The 15,989-nt window shown below is 30.8% G+C and overlaps 1 protein-coding gene across 1 annotated transcript; it reads right to left on the reverse strand.

The window, feature by feature from the left end:
- Window positions 1–7,807: 7,807 nt before the first annotated feature.
- On the reverse strand, window positions 7,808–11,874 carry LOC108463230 (MACPF domain-containing protein At1g14780-like). The gene is made up of 8 exons (XM_053024662.1): window positions 11,417–11,874; window positions 11,052–11,293; window positions 9,844–10,036; window positions 9,684–9,758; window positions 9,242–9,425; window positions 8,986–9,155; window positions 8,765–8,829; window positions 7,808–8,653 (listed from the first exon to the last, which is right to left on the reverse strand). The coding sequence occupies exons 1-8, from the start codon at window positions 11,657–11,659 to the stop codon at window positions 8,032–8,034; spliced, it is 1,794 nt and encodes a 597-aa protein (XP_052880622.1). The 5' UTR covers window positions 11,660–11,874; the 3' UTR covers window positions 7,808–8,031.
- Between the last annotated feature and the right edge of the window lie 4,115 nt (window positions 11,875–15,989).

Genomic DNA, 15,989 nt, shown 5'->3' on the forward strand with positions numbered 1-15,989 from the left:
CATGCTAGCTACCATCATGGAGGAACCAATACTATATTGATTTTTTTAAAACATTAATGCTCTAATTAATTAACATTAAAACAAGCAAAAGTATAATCAAATTATTAATTCATGAGAATCTATTCAGCACTCAATATTTACGATGTATGAAATTGAGATATCATAATTTGTATTCCTTTAATATAAACATGTTAAAATATTATTAAATTATTAAAAAGAACCTAATTTTATATAAATTTTTTTCTCATGTACCATTGACAAATGAGGTATTTTTGTTTTCTTTTTTTTATAAATGGGTGCATTAATGGCTCTGGTCCTGCACCATTGTACGGTCAACCCTTAGCTATCTAGCTAGGGTTTTCTTTTTCTTTTTATGGTCCATAATATTCGAGATATATATGTACCAAATATAAATCGAGATATAGAAGCTGCTTGATCTCTCATGTGGAGGCAATGTGTAGTGCAACTTAAAAGAGATAATATATAATATATATATTAGACTTATTTGGTGATTATCTTTTTTGACCTAGTACTTGAATTTATATTTTATTAATTAGATTAGTATTTTTACAATAATATCATTAATTTATGTTGACATAACACTACTAGTTAATCTGGTGATGTCACATAACAACATCTCGTGACAAATATAAATTAAAAAATTAAAATATATAAATATATATAAATTAATTAAAAAGATATATTTTTACATCAAGAATAAACTTAGACAATCAATTATCCACATAGAGATAATTCCAAATGTGTTTCGGTAATTTTATATATTTTATTTTTTATAAAACAATAATTTTTAAGGTTATTTTATTTTTAAAATATATAAAATATAAACTTATGAATTTATAAAAAATTTAAAGTATATAAAATCCTATAATATATATTGGTAAATGTTTATAATATATATTTATAATATGTGCTCATAAATTTATAATATAAAATTTTAAATATATTTTTGCGTAAGCCATTATAATAATTTTATAATAATATATATAATTTTTTATAATTTTTATAATATTATTTTTATAAATGTACTCGCTTTTATGTATCTATATGCATTATAGGTTTTATATATTTAGATATTTTAATAAATTTATAATTTATAATTTTATATATTTTTCAAAATAATAATAACTTAAAATTAATGTTTTATAATTTTTAAAATATATAAAATTACTAAAACACATTTAGAAGGAACCTAAACAAACAAGTATTTTTTTTAATTTATGTTTGTTACATCTCATACGGGATTGGCTAGCCATGTTACGTCAGCACAAACTAACAATGTTAGTGTGGAGGTACCAACAACCTGATTAACAGAATACAAATTCAAGGACTAGCTAAGTTCAAAAAAATAAAACCAACTAAAAATAGATGGACAAGTTCAGGAGTCATAATATATATTAACCCAAAAATATAATAAAGATATTATAAATACAAAAGATTCCAAATTTGATTTTTTTAATCAAATGAATTACTTCACCCATGAAAATAATAAAGATTTTTTTTTTTTGTGAATTATAAAAGGAGAATAAAACCCTAACGATAACGCGACTAGCGCGACTCAAACTCAAACCATACATGAAATGATAAACATCTTAACTATCATACCAACACACGGGTTCAAAAATAATAAATATTTTCTTATTGCTTTCTGATTCCTTTCTTTTTCATGTAAGATGAAAAGCAACCTTTATAGAAAAAGTGAAAAAAAAAAAGAAAAAAAAAGAGAGGGTAATTAAAGAAGAATTTATACCCAAAAAACAAAGAAGAAGGACCTAGCTAGAAAAAAAGTAATAATAGTACAAAAGATTCTAAATAAAAGCATCTACTTCATAAAAAAAATAACATAGAATTCTAGTGGTGCATAATCGGGTTCAATCTTTACATGATGCATGCATAAGTAAAGTCAAAAAATTCTCTTTTTTTTTTTTTTTTTTTCAACTTTAATTTATCTGGTGGTAACCAATAGGTAAACTGTTGCCATGTTCTTCAGGAATATGGCCAACTGTTCATTAACATTTTAATAAACCCTAAACCCTATATATCGACCCTAGCTAGCTATAAGCTAGGCATATAAAAATATATAGCTATTTATATTCTAGGGTTACAACTTTCACTAATATTGATGTATTAAAAGATTCATCTCTATGTAAACAATGAAAAGTCCTTTAGAGATGATAATTTTTTGCTATCAACTATGGCTCTTGCCGTTGCTAAACATCATTAGGTTAAATTACTTTATAAGTCCCTATATTATAGGTTGAAAAGTAAATTTTTTTTATACGATATTAGTTCGAAAGCCCACACCAAATAGGTGTATGATAAAATATTTAATCATCGCTTAATTCAAGTCAAGACAATTTAATTATTGTATATTTACTCTAAAGCGAATATGTAAAATTGTAAATAACACTAAGGTTGAATGTAAAAGAAAATACTGATCGAGTATTGTGACTCTTAAATAAGATTTTATTAGTAAATTGACCCTTAATTATGTATTCGATCTTTATTTTGGTTCTTAAATTTTTTTTTCAGAAGTGTTACTTAAATTATCAATTTTGTCTCATTTTATTAAAAAAGTGTACAATATCCAATAAAATTTTGACACGTGTCATGTTCTTATTAATTAACTCATTTTGGGTAAACTAAAATAAAACACTAAATTTGACAAGAAGAGTTAAATGAGTAATGTGGGTGTTTTTTTTATTTTTAAAATTTTTAATATTATCAATCTACTTAACCAAATATATACGATACAAGTTTTAAACTGAGAGATAGTTTAAATTTTATCATTTCAATTAAAACTTCATTTATTTTTTACATTAATTTTTTTATAAATACAATTTTTCTCACATAATATATGATTGGGAAATCAATAGTGCAAAATTTAGATTGATAATGGCAATAAGAATGATCGCAAAGCAATAAGAAAAAGAAAATAAGAACACGCAGATTTTACGTGAAAATTTTTTATCGAGAAAAACCATCGGCAGACAAAGAGAAATTCACTAATGTGAAAAATAACAATACAAGAAATTTTTTTTGCTATATACGTTTTAAGGGTTAAACAACCCTTTTATAATTAACGCCTAATAAAAGAAGTATAGTCCTACATATTCAACTTGTACGATAAGGTCTGTACTTCGGGTTCCGCCCCCCGCACCCCCGATCAAGTTTAGTGGTTCAGCCCTCAATCCTTCGTTCTCATAAATTTCTAATTTTACCTCTCTATTTTATTTTTTTAATAAATAAATTATACATCAAACTTTTTAAATCGAGATTCGGGTCACACAAGTCTATAGTTATGATACAGATCTATTATATAGTAGAATTAATATATAGTAGGTGTAGCGGATCAGCTACATATATATAGCTGAGGATAATGAAAAGAAAAGAATTGCCGACGTACATGCTAAAATATTAATATTTTGAAAAGTGAAAAATGGCGATAAACGAGGTAACTCAACTGAGCTGGAAACTGAAACCCTTTGTGGGAAACCATTAATATTGGAATTGGGGAAAAATGCTTGCTTTTGTCTTCGAAAAGTCCCGCTTGATTTCTTAAAGGAGACAGACGACAAGATCACTACAGTTTGTATTATTTTATTTCTGCATTTAAATCAGGCTTTATATATGTAGCTCAGTCTTTTAATAAATTACTAGGGCTCACTTGGAGAACATGCACAACGTGAATAGTGTTTGCTCCATCAATCACGATTGTGATGTCTTACAATTCTGGCTTTTTTTTATCAGAATACTGTAGATAAAATATTATTTATTAAAATAATATATCAAAAGTTCTTTGACCAAAATAAAATGGATATTAGGTCAATTGATATGCAAATTGCCACATCAGTTGGTGATTTCATGTGAAATCAATGGGTGTGTGAGGATTTGTTAAGGGCAGATTATCTTCCCATTGGTGTCAGCTTGCGATGGCATGGGAAGTCCATATAGGCAATTGATATGGCATTTTGAGAACAGTTAAGTGAAATCGGAAAAGATTAAGCGAAATCGGGAAATGACATGACGATTTAGGACATGTCTTGTTAGTGTTAGGGGAGCAAAGAATTCCTATTGCCTCGAGGCTCTAAATCAACATATAAGATGATGATTTGGAGGATCAAAGCAATAGATATTCTCTGCTTCCTTAGCATTGACAACACAAACTTTAGAAATTTTGGACCAAACACCAAGTTTTATTATGAAAACCCCACACGTCAGGGGACAAAAGTTTAAAAAAAAAAAGAACCGGGAAAAAAAACACCAATTCTTTCAAAATATCCCTCTCAAAAACCATTTCCAAAAAACCTTGAAAGAAAATTCCAAATAAGTATCACTCTGAACTTGAATTGTGGCTTGAATTGTCATTTCTTCTCTGAGCTTCAGCAAATAGTTGAAAATACAAGTTGTATAAATGCGAAGTGGTGGTTCTAAGAAGCACCACTTTATAACCTTTCTTAGACCCAATAAAGGGGACTAGATTGTTACGTACTCATGATCACCAACCTAGAACTTAGGTATGACCCGGATCACCTACCAACGATCCGATTAGGCCCTATCAGTTGAACGCATGCAAGTCTTGAAGTGGCGGTTCGCCAAAAGGGCTTGCAAGGGAAGTTCGCGGTCCCAACTCGCATATGCCAAGGAGTTCACGTGCGAGGGCCATGAAGTATAACAAGCAGACCAAAATAGTATACATGTCTAGCATGCATGCAGCCTACTGAAAATATCAATTCCATGAACAGTGACCATGTGTATAAATATTCAATTGTCCCCTTTTAATGGGACACAACGGAAAAACACTCAACAATATTATATGTTGAATATATCGGAATCCAACATTTGTTGCAGATTATCGAGTTATATTTGTAATAATCCTGGCATGTTTCTAAGGGATGATGTGAGCCTACAGGCTTAGCACTTGGTGTATAGGTGTGTTTTTGGAAGGATGTTAGCCTTTGAGCTAGGCACTCAGTGCTTAGGCATGTTCTTGGTTGGATTAGTTCGATTGAGCATTCTAACGTGTTTTGGGTGAATAACCACATATCCATATATGTTCATATAGTTCATCAAGCTGAATCGTGATTGTTAAATGATGTAATGACCTGTGTTGATGCTTGGTAATAATTATTTTGCTCGGTAAATAATTTGTAAATATGATCATGTTATCGATATTATATCATGATTTGTTATTGAATGATCTTGTATAGCTTGAAAGTTATATGACTCGTGTATAATGAACTCACCTATTGAATGGTTGTTATGACAGGGTTGATGTTAGTTAATTATTTTGCTGTTTAAAATATGATTACAAGGTATGTTATATTGTACTTGACCTATGAATTTACTAAGCTCAATTATAGCTTACTTTGTTTCATTTTCCTATTTTCCTGTAGATATTATTTTGCGGAACTAGATGATCAGATCAACTAGAAGATCACACTATCCAATCTCTTTTTTGGCAGACTTTGAAATCGTTATATTTCAGTTTTGTGGCATGTAATAGGAGTATTGAGTATATATATACTTATGTGTCAAGGAAATATATATATGTTTTGTGTTTCTACAAATGATGTATGCTTGATAGTTAAATGGTAAGCTTGTTAATGGCTTATTATGGCAATCTTGAGTGGATTGTGTATGGTATATAATGGAATGATTTGAAATGTTGATAGGTTGTAATTTTTTATAGAAAGGTTGGTTAAGTGATAGCTTGGTTGGAATATATAGCATATTGGTTTAACCTTTTGATTTGGATGTTATTTAGGTGTTATGTATGATAGTACTTTTGATAGAAAATGAATTGATGAATATACATTGTTAGGTGGTTGTTAGTTGGTGATAGAAGTTATGGTATCTTTGATGATTCATAGGGTAATTGTTTCGCTATGCTTAAACTTGTTTGAAGTAGGAAACACTTTGGTATTAAATGTTGTTTGTGATGGTGCTTTATGACATATTGGTTAGGTACATAGGATAGTGTTTTGAGTTGTGTTTTGGTATGCTTTTGATGTGTTTGAATTGACTTGAATGAGTTTCATGCATGATATTGGCTTATTTGTAGTATGAGTTCAGGTTTTAGATTTGAGTATGAATTGAACTTTCAAACTTGTGATTTTTCACCATCTAGGAAAAAGTATTGATATCTAGGACCAAAAATATCGATATTTTACCAAATAAATAGTTTCAAAATTGACAGATTACAAATTTGGTATAGATAATTTTTACTTAGTATCAATATTTTATAATTTTCATCGATACCTTGAAAATGATATTGATACCTTAATTTGGTAGAATGCCAAAATGGTACCGATAATATTTTCATATTGATACTTATTTGAAAATATCGATATTTCTTTATTTAGTATTGATACTTTACCTAAAGTTTTAAAATTTTATAATTTGGTTCATATTTATGCTCAAATCTAATTTAAAAGTGGTTTAAAGCTCGAAACAGTTCTGTTTTTATTTTTAATAGTTGACGTGTGTAAATAGAATCATTCAATGCTTTAAATTGCATATGATTGTTTTGTATTTATTCATACCATTTCATAGTTCATTCCAACGATCGGACCGGGTATAGGGTGTTACACATGTTGAATTTTAGTTGCTCAAAGTTTTCTCCTTCTACTCATTCATCTTAACCCAAGACCTTCTCTCTCACAACTTCTCGCCTTGAACACTATAACAACCATCTTCAACAATAACTCACCATCAACAAGCTCCAACATCAAAGCCTAAATCCATTACCGCCATTCACTCAATTCTCAGCCACCACCTCTACTCATATATTCAACTCATTTGTCCCTTTCCTTTCTCGATTTCACCCGGAAAAGAAAAAAAAAACCCACAACAATAGAAAATATATTGACAGCAAGAGACCAAAAAAAGGCAAACCAATCAAATAGAAATCATGGTTTTTTTTTTTTTCAATCGATTAAAGGGTTTGATGTAGATTTTCACGAATTCGAATTGTTAAATGATATCTAGAAACATGGATAGGCCTCAGTCAAGGTTGTGGTCCAATGTAGCAATCAAATTTCAAGATTGAGCAAGGGCATTTCATAAATAGAACATTTATTTTGTGAAATTTAGGGAAATTTTTAGAGAAAAAAAAACCCTAAGAACGAACTTTGAAAAGGGTGATGAGTATTTGGTGTAGAAATCGACTTAAATGAACATCAAACGATGGTAATTCTAGTAGTGTCAATTATAGTTGTTTTACTTTGTTGGAGAGAAATAGAGACTTCTTCTACAGAAATATAGAAATAAAATGGAAAATTTTTGAATTTAAAAAATGAATTATAGGTGGTAGAGAAAACCAACTGAATGATTGCATGTCAGCTCACCATTGGCCATGGTAAAAGGATAATGGAGGCACCTACAATAGGAGTCAAATTGTATTTGTACTATTGAAAATTAGCGTACTTGACATAATAATCATATAGTGACACGTAGCACAGTTTCTAATCGTAAAAATGAAAGAAAATTTTAACAGAATGACCGTTTTACTCTTTGATCTAACGTATAATGACTAATTTATTCTTTTCTTAAGTAGAATAGATAAAATACAATTTGATTCCTAACATAAGAACCTTCGTGATACTTTTACTCATTAACCACTTAATAGCTAATTAACTTAAATATTCAATGTATTAGATGACTCTTAAAGTAGTTTAAGGGTCAACACTTAGGTGCATAAGAACTTTGCCACCATCCCTAAAATATCAAATTACATTTATGTTGCTATATATTAATACAAAAATAAAATTATACAGTGAAATATTACTTTAATAAAGATAAAAACATTTCTTCATCTTTATATGTTACATTTTACAAGAATTTACACATCAAAAAAGAATTCCTCTAATTTCATGCGCCATAGAAGAAGAAAAAAGTGAGGCTTTCCCCTAGATGAAAAATTTTACATAAAAACTAGAAAAACTGAAAATCAAATTTAACCCCAATTGATAATTCTTAGATTACTTTATATTTTTAATTAAAAAAAGAAGATTAATTTACATTTACCAAAGAAAACTTTACATGCGGACTTATCTTACCTTTCTCTAATTGTAGCCTGGCACCCGTAACCAGCCAATACCCTGGACTATTTTCAGGTCCTTTGCACAATTGCGAGGTTTCCACAAACTTCAATAGCTTTGGTGTTTGAACCGGCACCGGCGGTCCAGTAGGGTACACGGAGGAGTCCACCACAACAGCCGCCATCTCCTTTTCTTTAACAGGGTTGCCTGTTAAAGATTGGCTAATGGCTGAAAGTAAACCAGAGGACCTTTGGGAATACCCAGAGGCGGCTTGTGCCCAACTTGACCGCACTACGAAACAATTCGAGACCTTAGAAAACAATAGTCTGAGATGAAGAACACTCTTGGAACCATGTTTTTTGACATGGAGTTGAGCACCCGTGACGATGAAGGCAGCATCTTTGCCGGCAGTCCTCCATTCTGGGTTATATTTGATGGGGGCCGTGCATATGTGGGAGAACTTTTTGCGGTGAATGGCTTCGAAGAATCGAATATCAGCTTTATCGCCTGATACTTGCCAGTATTGTGTGTCGTCCATTTTGTTTTCGAATGTTTGTGGTAGTGTCGATAGATGTTGAAGGTGAATAGCAAGCCTGGGGATTAAATTGAAAGCTTTTTAAAAACCCAGAATATTACTTGGAAAGAAAAGGTCAAATTCTATAATAAGACCCTATATTTTGGTCGAGTGTCATTAATAGATATACCTATTGCATTTCATGCCCTCAAGATATAAGCGCATCCCAGTGACTGGCCTCATCCCTACAGTGACCTGCTAACACTTGTTATTAGTATTTTGTAGGGTCTGAAACATGAAAATTTAGATTGACATCTGTTAGGACATTGGCATATTTGACATTACATCATCAGCACAACCATTAACCAACATGATGATAGAAAAGAAAGGAATATTGTGGGTATGATGTACCTGAGAGGTATTTACATAAAGCTTAGGACCCATTAAGTTGAAGTGAAGAGCTGGTGATGAAGAAGCCCTATTTGTTGAAGGACCTAAAGGGAGGTCATTGTGAATGGGAGCCCAAATCTTTTGTGCTTGGAAGTCAAGAAAGTATCGCAGTTCACCTAGCGGAGGCTTGTCTGCCATTACATTTTAAATTACAACACATCATGAATATGTTGATGAGGTTTTTAGAGGCTTAGTTTTGAAGAAAGTTAAAACTTACATCGAAGGTATAAATTGATGGCATGTGATAAGAAACCTTTGCCAGGGACATTTTTAAGTAGAGAAGTGATTGGAATGAAATTAAAATGAATGGCATCTGGCATTCCTGCAACTGTTGGAAGCCACTCACAATGGCTACGAGCTTCTGGGTCACCTCCTCTCTTTGAACCTATAACAGTGATTCCCTGCATAACCCAAAACCCCTCATTCACTAAAAGTATAAACTAATTAAACTCAATTCCGACTAAATTTTTTATACATAATTTACATGTGATGAAACTCCAATCTGTACATTTAAAATCCCAAAAACTCAACCTTTACCAATAATGGTCTATTATACCTAATATTAGTATTTAAGCACACTAATGTTAACTTAAACTTTATGCTATGCTATTCGACTCTTTATTTTTTAAAAGGATTTCCAAAAATGTAGTGAGACTTACATCTTTGGTATTAATGAAAGGGTAGCCATTCAAGGCAATAGATTGTTGATCAAAGATATTGAAAGCCTCTGGTATCTGTATACAAACCATTCACATTATTAAGTGTTATATCATTTCTCTAAAACTAAGTAGGGAAAAGGGTGGTATTGCTTTGAAAAACCTTTTGCTTTTGATCTTTGGTTTTAGGGGCAAATCTGCAGGTGCCCGTAAACAGTTGATCACCAAGATCATAGAGATGTTTTTTGAGCAGTGAAGGCTCCAAATTGGAAGACTTGTCTTGCCTTACCAAAACCACGTCATGGCCACCAATACTTAGCCCCACAATGACGTGAGTCCCGTATTTCTCAATGAATCTGCCAAATAATTTCCCCCCAGTTTTGGTTTCACATGCATGAATATTAATCAAATAAGGTATATTGGTCACAGCCTTCCATCAACAACCAAGAAGACTAACAAATTTATATATAATTCCATGCATCAATAAACTACTTACAATTGTCAACTAAATGCTAGCTGATGTGTAATTTCACTGATACATTATTAGTTTGACTTACTATGAAAGGAAGGTGTAAAGAAGAGAAACATGAAATGATTAATTTTATAGAAATTAATTAAAAATTTTTGAAAAAGCCAGATGTTTTTGACATTTTTGAGTGAGAAAACATGGTATTTTTGAACTGTTCAAATTGATGGGAGTTGAGTGATGGGATTTTTCTAGTAGCTGATTTTGCTGACTTTAGCTAAACAGACAATTTATTTTCTTGTCAGACAAGGAAAAAAAATGGCCATCTTTTGACAAGAATTCTAATTTGACCATTGAATATTGGAATTAATTATCATTTCATCAAGCAATCTTTTGATAATACATGTACGTGGTACTGTAGTGAAACTGAAGGAAGGAGATTTCAATTTTTGTTTTGTCAAGGATTTCAATTTCAGTCTTGAAAAAAAGGGGTTAATTTGCAAATTAGTTATTTTATAGTGTTATATTCAAAGTTTTTGTTGGAATAAAAAAATGTATACTACAAGAAGAAGTCAAAAAAGGAAAGCCACTGATATGAGAGAAAAAAAGAAAAATCTATAAATAATTTTTAATAAAAAATTTGTCTTAGGTTAATACCAAAAAGAAAACATTTTGTAACAGATGTTAATGGCGAATGATCATTTTATAATAAAATGATAATATAAATTATTAAAATGTAAAATTTTAAAGATAAGTGATTAAATATATCCTAACAAAATAAAATAACTATTTTTATAATTTATCAAAAAAACATATAACAAAATAAATTAGATCAATGTCCCAATCTAAATAATTAAACAGTTAAATTTCAAAAAAATATATTTTAATAAAAGAAGTTGAGGTACCTTGCTAGGGCATAAGGATACCAGGTAGAAGGAAGATCGTTAAGAACATGAGGAGAGAGAAGGAGAGGATAGCGATGAATATGAAGATTAAACAAAATAATGTAATATCCATCGATTCCCAAGCATTTGGTATTGGCTGCATCTTTCCCCCATGATCCGCTTTGAAACCCAAACATTGTATTGAATCTCCCCGATGGTATTTTCCCTGGTATGCTGCATTTTTTGTTGAAAAACTCCGCCATCTACGTACACACCCACCCACCCACCAATCATACACACACAGATACACTAAGATTATGGGTTTAAAGATTGAGAGGTACATCAACAAAAATGAAAAACGAGAGGAAGAAATTGGTATTAATTACCTGATTGAAATCTAGAATATCAGACTGGTAACGAGTTCGATCGCCCTTATCGCATTTAATATCGATGGGAACATCTTTGATGGAACCGAAACCGGGTATGGCGATCTCTCTTTTATCAGTTTCGTCGAGTAAAATGAGCCTCTCCTTGCCTTTGCAGTACTTGAGTCGAAAATCCATTGTTAAATCGAATCCTCTTCCAAGGCTGCTAAGAGCCTTGTCAACTATGCCAATATTGTTGCTCATCTCGCTTTCCCTCCTACGAAGGAAAAGCTTGTGTGGGTTATTTAAGAGAACGTGGATAAAGACTGGGTATTATATTAGGGTGAGAAAGCTTTGAAATCGTACATTGTATAATGAGATGATTGAAGACCAACAAGGAAGTTTCTTCTCTCCTTTCGTTTTCATTTCTGGTTTTTGAGCTCAAGTTTGAATTTTTTTTTTCTTCTAAATTTATGATTTTCACACATACACAGAATTTAATATTTCATTCATCATGCATGTTAAATTTGATATAAATTAATATTTTTTAACTATTTTATATATAAAAATATTTAAATGCTAAATATTTATTGATAGGTAGAGTATTTTAAATTAATATGATAGAGATATTGAATTGATTCAAAATTTATATTCAAGAGAAGCTTAATAATATTGATAAAACGTTTGAATCGTTAAAGTATCCATCATACAAAAATATACAAAATGGTGTAAGTGAATCCCTACCGTATTTTATTATTTGATTAATTCTATCCTTAGTCTATGTACTTTTGAACTTTCAAATTTCACTTTCTTTGATTTCAATTTTAGGAATTTAATCTTCTCTATTCTTCTAATTTAATCGAAATTTAAAATATTTAACATTCAACTGAATCATTTATATTCAAAGATTTGCTTTAAAAATTAAAGTTCAATTGATAAAATATATTCAAATTTAATAAAAGTCAATTAATAATATTATCAATTGAATTTTAATTTTAAATCAGACAAGTAGAGGCACTAAATTTATGAAATTAAAAGGAAACAGACTATATTTCAAAAAATCAAAGAGTACAGGGACTGAAGGGAGAATTAAACCTATTTGTCCTAGTGAAATAATTGGTGCTTGAAAATCTCTCTTTTCACACTGACTGACTTTAATATCATAAAATCCAATTAACATTCTCATTGTTGAATGTGAGCAATAACTAAAGAAGTCCAAAATTTTGCGTACACACAAGGGTTCTTTTATTTATTTATTTTTTTCTTTTTGCATTATCATTGGATTAGAAAATTAAAATTATTTATTTATTACTTAATTCACATGTAAAATTTTTAAAATACCTACCATACCATTTTCCAAATAATCATATCTTAAAATATGCATATTTAATTTTTGAATAGATTTTATTTATTTCATAATTTTAATAAACATCTAACAAACTCTATGACTTTTAAAAATAATAATTATATTACATATATTCTATCACAATTTATAATATTTTTAAAATTCAAGTGTGACTTTTAAAATTTCAATTCTCAAACGTAAGCAGAAAAAGTATATATTAAATCTTTAATATAAAGAATAAATAAATCTCACTGTACCTTTTTTATTGGCTTGAAGACAAATGGATTTAATTTATACAAAGTAATAAATATGTGTTTAAAATTTAAATAAAAATCAAATTGTAATAAAAGACTTAATTAATATAATATTAATATTTTGAAGATTTAATAAAAAAATTAAATTAACTCTATATGTATGAATGTTTACATTCATACTGTTTATAAGGAAAAAGAATGTTCACATTCATATTACGTGAGACACTTTTGAACATTTGCATGGTAAATATAGACAATTCAGTGGCCGACGTCCTCAAGGAAAAGCCCTTAGAGAGGAAGAACAGTTAATGGCGGCTGCGCATCTTGTAATAACTCCAACAAAAACACGTTTATGGTAAGTATTAAACATTCTCAAATGATGAAAGACCACGTCAACTGAGAACTATAATTAAGGAACAATGGCAGAAATAGCAGATGGCAAGCTTTGGTTAAAGCTTTTTCTTGAACCAACAATTGCATTCAGCTTTTAACTAGTACTGGAAACCGTTTGAAGCGGACAGTTGATAATTGCTTAGAAAGTAAAGTGTTGACCGCAGTACCGGTTTTAGTTGTGATTACGATGAACACAATAAAAAAAATAGAATACAGAAAATTGTTTACGAAGTTTAATTTTTTAACATCTATGAAGTTTAGTTTAGTGAGTAAATTTACTATCTTTAACTCTAATACAATAAGTGATTCAAGTTTTATCATAACCCGGTATAGCAACCTCATTTATGTACATAAAAATCTAAGATCACTCACCTCTAAGTTCTCTCACCGAGAACTTAACCAGTAATTGAAACTTGTCTATTCTCTTAATATGCACTCATAAAATACATTCCACTATGAATAAATTAGTGTTTTCATTGCTCAATTATAAAATCTATACTAATCTCTCAAATTATAAAAGTTCAAGATTATACTAAAAGATCAATTACAATTTGAGACTATTCTTCTCAAAAGCTAAAATTACATGAGAAGAAATTGTATAAATTTGTGATTCCGTGTCATCCATATCCCTTTTCAATAAAAGAATGACAAATAAGATTTTTCCTCTTGATTTTCAACTTTTTCCTCCTAAAAACAAGTAAAATCTAATTTATCATTCTTCTATTGGAAAGGGACAGGGATCACATGAAATCACAATTTCATACAATCATTTCTCAAATTACATTAGTATTTTATAGTAATAAATAACAAAGTAATTTGGACTATGTGAAGATAAGTTCTTTAATGTTTCTCTATCCAACATCAATAATTTTATCAAAAATAATATAAAATTAGCCAAATTAAAATTCGAGATTCAACTCATTATCTAATTAAAATTAATCCAAACAAAATTAGGTATATACACTTGCTGGAGTGTACTGCCAACAAGGAACTATCTTTACTCCTGTGATTAACAAGTTCAGTTTGGCTGCTTACTCTGTGGGAGAGAACCTGATATTGGGGAGCAGATGTTCTGTTATTGCCCCATTGCTCCATCAATTTGGGGGCATATTATGCAAAGATACAACATAATTCGGCAAACTAGAGCTAAACATGAAATGTAAAATGGACCATGAACAAATTAGAAGGTAAATTATTTTCTTCTATTTGCTCTTCGTCTTGCTGGGCATGTGTCACGTCTCGGCATAATTTGGCATCCATTCGAGTCACTAAAAAGCAACAAGTACCATCAAGTGGCCCAAGTCCCAACCATACTGCATAGAGGTTTTGAGCCTACACGAGCCCATCAAACCATTGGAAGATTCTAGATGAATGGACGTAAGCTTGTCCACATTTGTTCACACTCCTTGTATACCATTTATTATGAATAGTTGGAGAGTTAATAAAAATTAGATCTTTACCGTCCATACTAGACCTTGTTACTTAATCTCAACCGAAGATTCTTTAGAGCTTTGCCTATAAATAAAGGGTTTCCCACCTGTATTTGTGCACACACAAGTACTTGATTAATTATAGCTCCCACCCCTCTTAAAGGTTTTTTTACCAAGGTTCTTTCAGATGACCTGGTTCAACAAGTGCATACTCGAAAGTTTACTTAGACATACTTGTATGTATTTGCCAAATCGATTCAACTTTTGTTGTCGATTGTGCTTCACCAAATTGTTGCTTTTCTTTTTCCTGGGACAAAAGCATGCAGTCCAAGAAGCTCTTCAAAATGATGCGATGGATCACCTTAACAAAGCAGACTATGAGCAACAACAAAATAAACCAGAAAAATGCTGCAATGAAGTTCCTTAGAGTCACCAAAATCCATCGCTAGGCACCAAAAGACCATGCCCAAAAAACTAAAAGGAACCCAAAACAGTGCTGCACCAAATTAACATGGGGCCCAAGCTCATCATCCTGATCAATATCTCCCACTGCATGCACTTTTTCAATTCCATTTACTAACCCAACGTAAACCTTATGTAGCAACTGTTCATCTTCAATGTCAACCGCCATCAAAAGAGACCGGGATGATGAGCGAGATGAGGTCATACACTCCCACCCTGTTTTGGATTTAAACTTAATTGTAATCCCACATAAATTCAAAAACACGAATCGGGCATCTGATGTCATTGCAGTTGACAAAAAATAGTTTCATCGATCCTCTTCTGATGATTAGTTAAATTAATCAACCATGTTCAAAGTATCCACGTCAATCAAAACTAAATCTCCCCACATTTCTGCAATTCTTTTAAAGGGGTTACGGTTCCACACATGAAGAGGAAGGCCATAGATCCCAAGCCATGTAACTCTTTTCTCGATGAGCGAAGAAGTAGTCCATGGCACACTCAGATAACTGAGACCAGTTTGAACCCTCCTTCTCTTGTCAAGTTTTACCATCGGCAAAAATCAACAAAAACAAATTCCCTGATATCCATAGTTTATGAAGGGGAAACTAAAATCACCTCAATAGTTTCTACAACATATTCAGAGAGGAGAGGAATGATAGTATCATTTTAGTTTCAATGAACTTGTTTTTCCATAATTCAGACCCATA

The sequence above is a fragment of the Gossypium arboreum genome, chromosome 13 (assembly GCF_025698485.1).
Source record: "Gossypium arboreum isolate Shixiya-1 chromosome 13, ASM2569848v2, whole genome shotgun sequence".
NCBI lineage: Eukaryota > Viridiplantae > Streptophyta > Magnoliopsida > Malvales > Malvaceae > Gossypium > Gossypium arboreum.

Coding starts and splice junctions, on each gene's coding strand:
- LOC108463230 (XM_053024662.1), bottom strand. CDS start 11,659: ATGAGCAACAATATTGGCATAGTTGACAAGGCTCTTAGCAGCCTTGGA. Junction 8,830..8,985: donor TTTATGTAAATACCTCTCAG/GTACATCATACC, acceptor AAGTGTTAGCAG/GTCACTGTAGGGATGAGGCC. Junction 8,654..8,764: donor GAGGGCATGAAATGCAATAG/GTATATCTATTA, acceptor TTTAATCCCCAG/GCTTGCTATTCACCTTCAAC.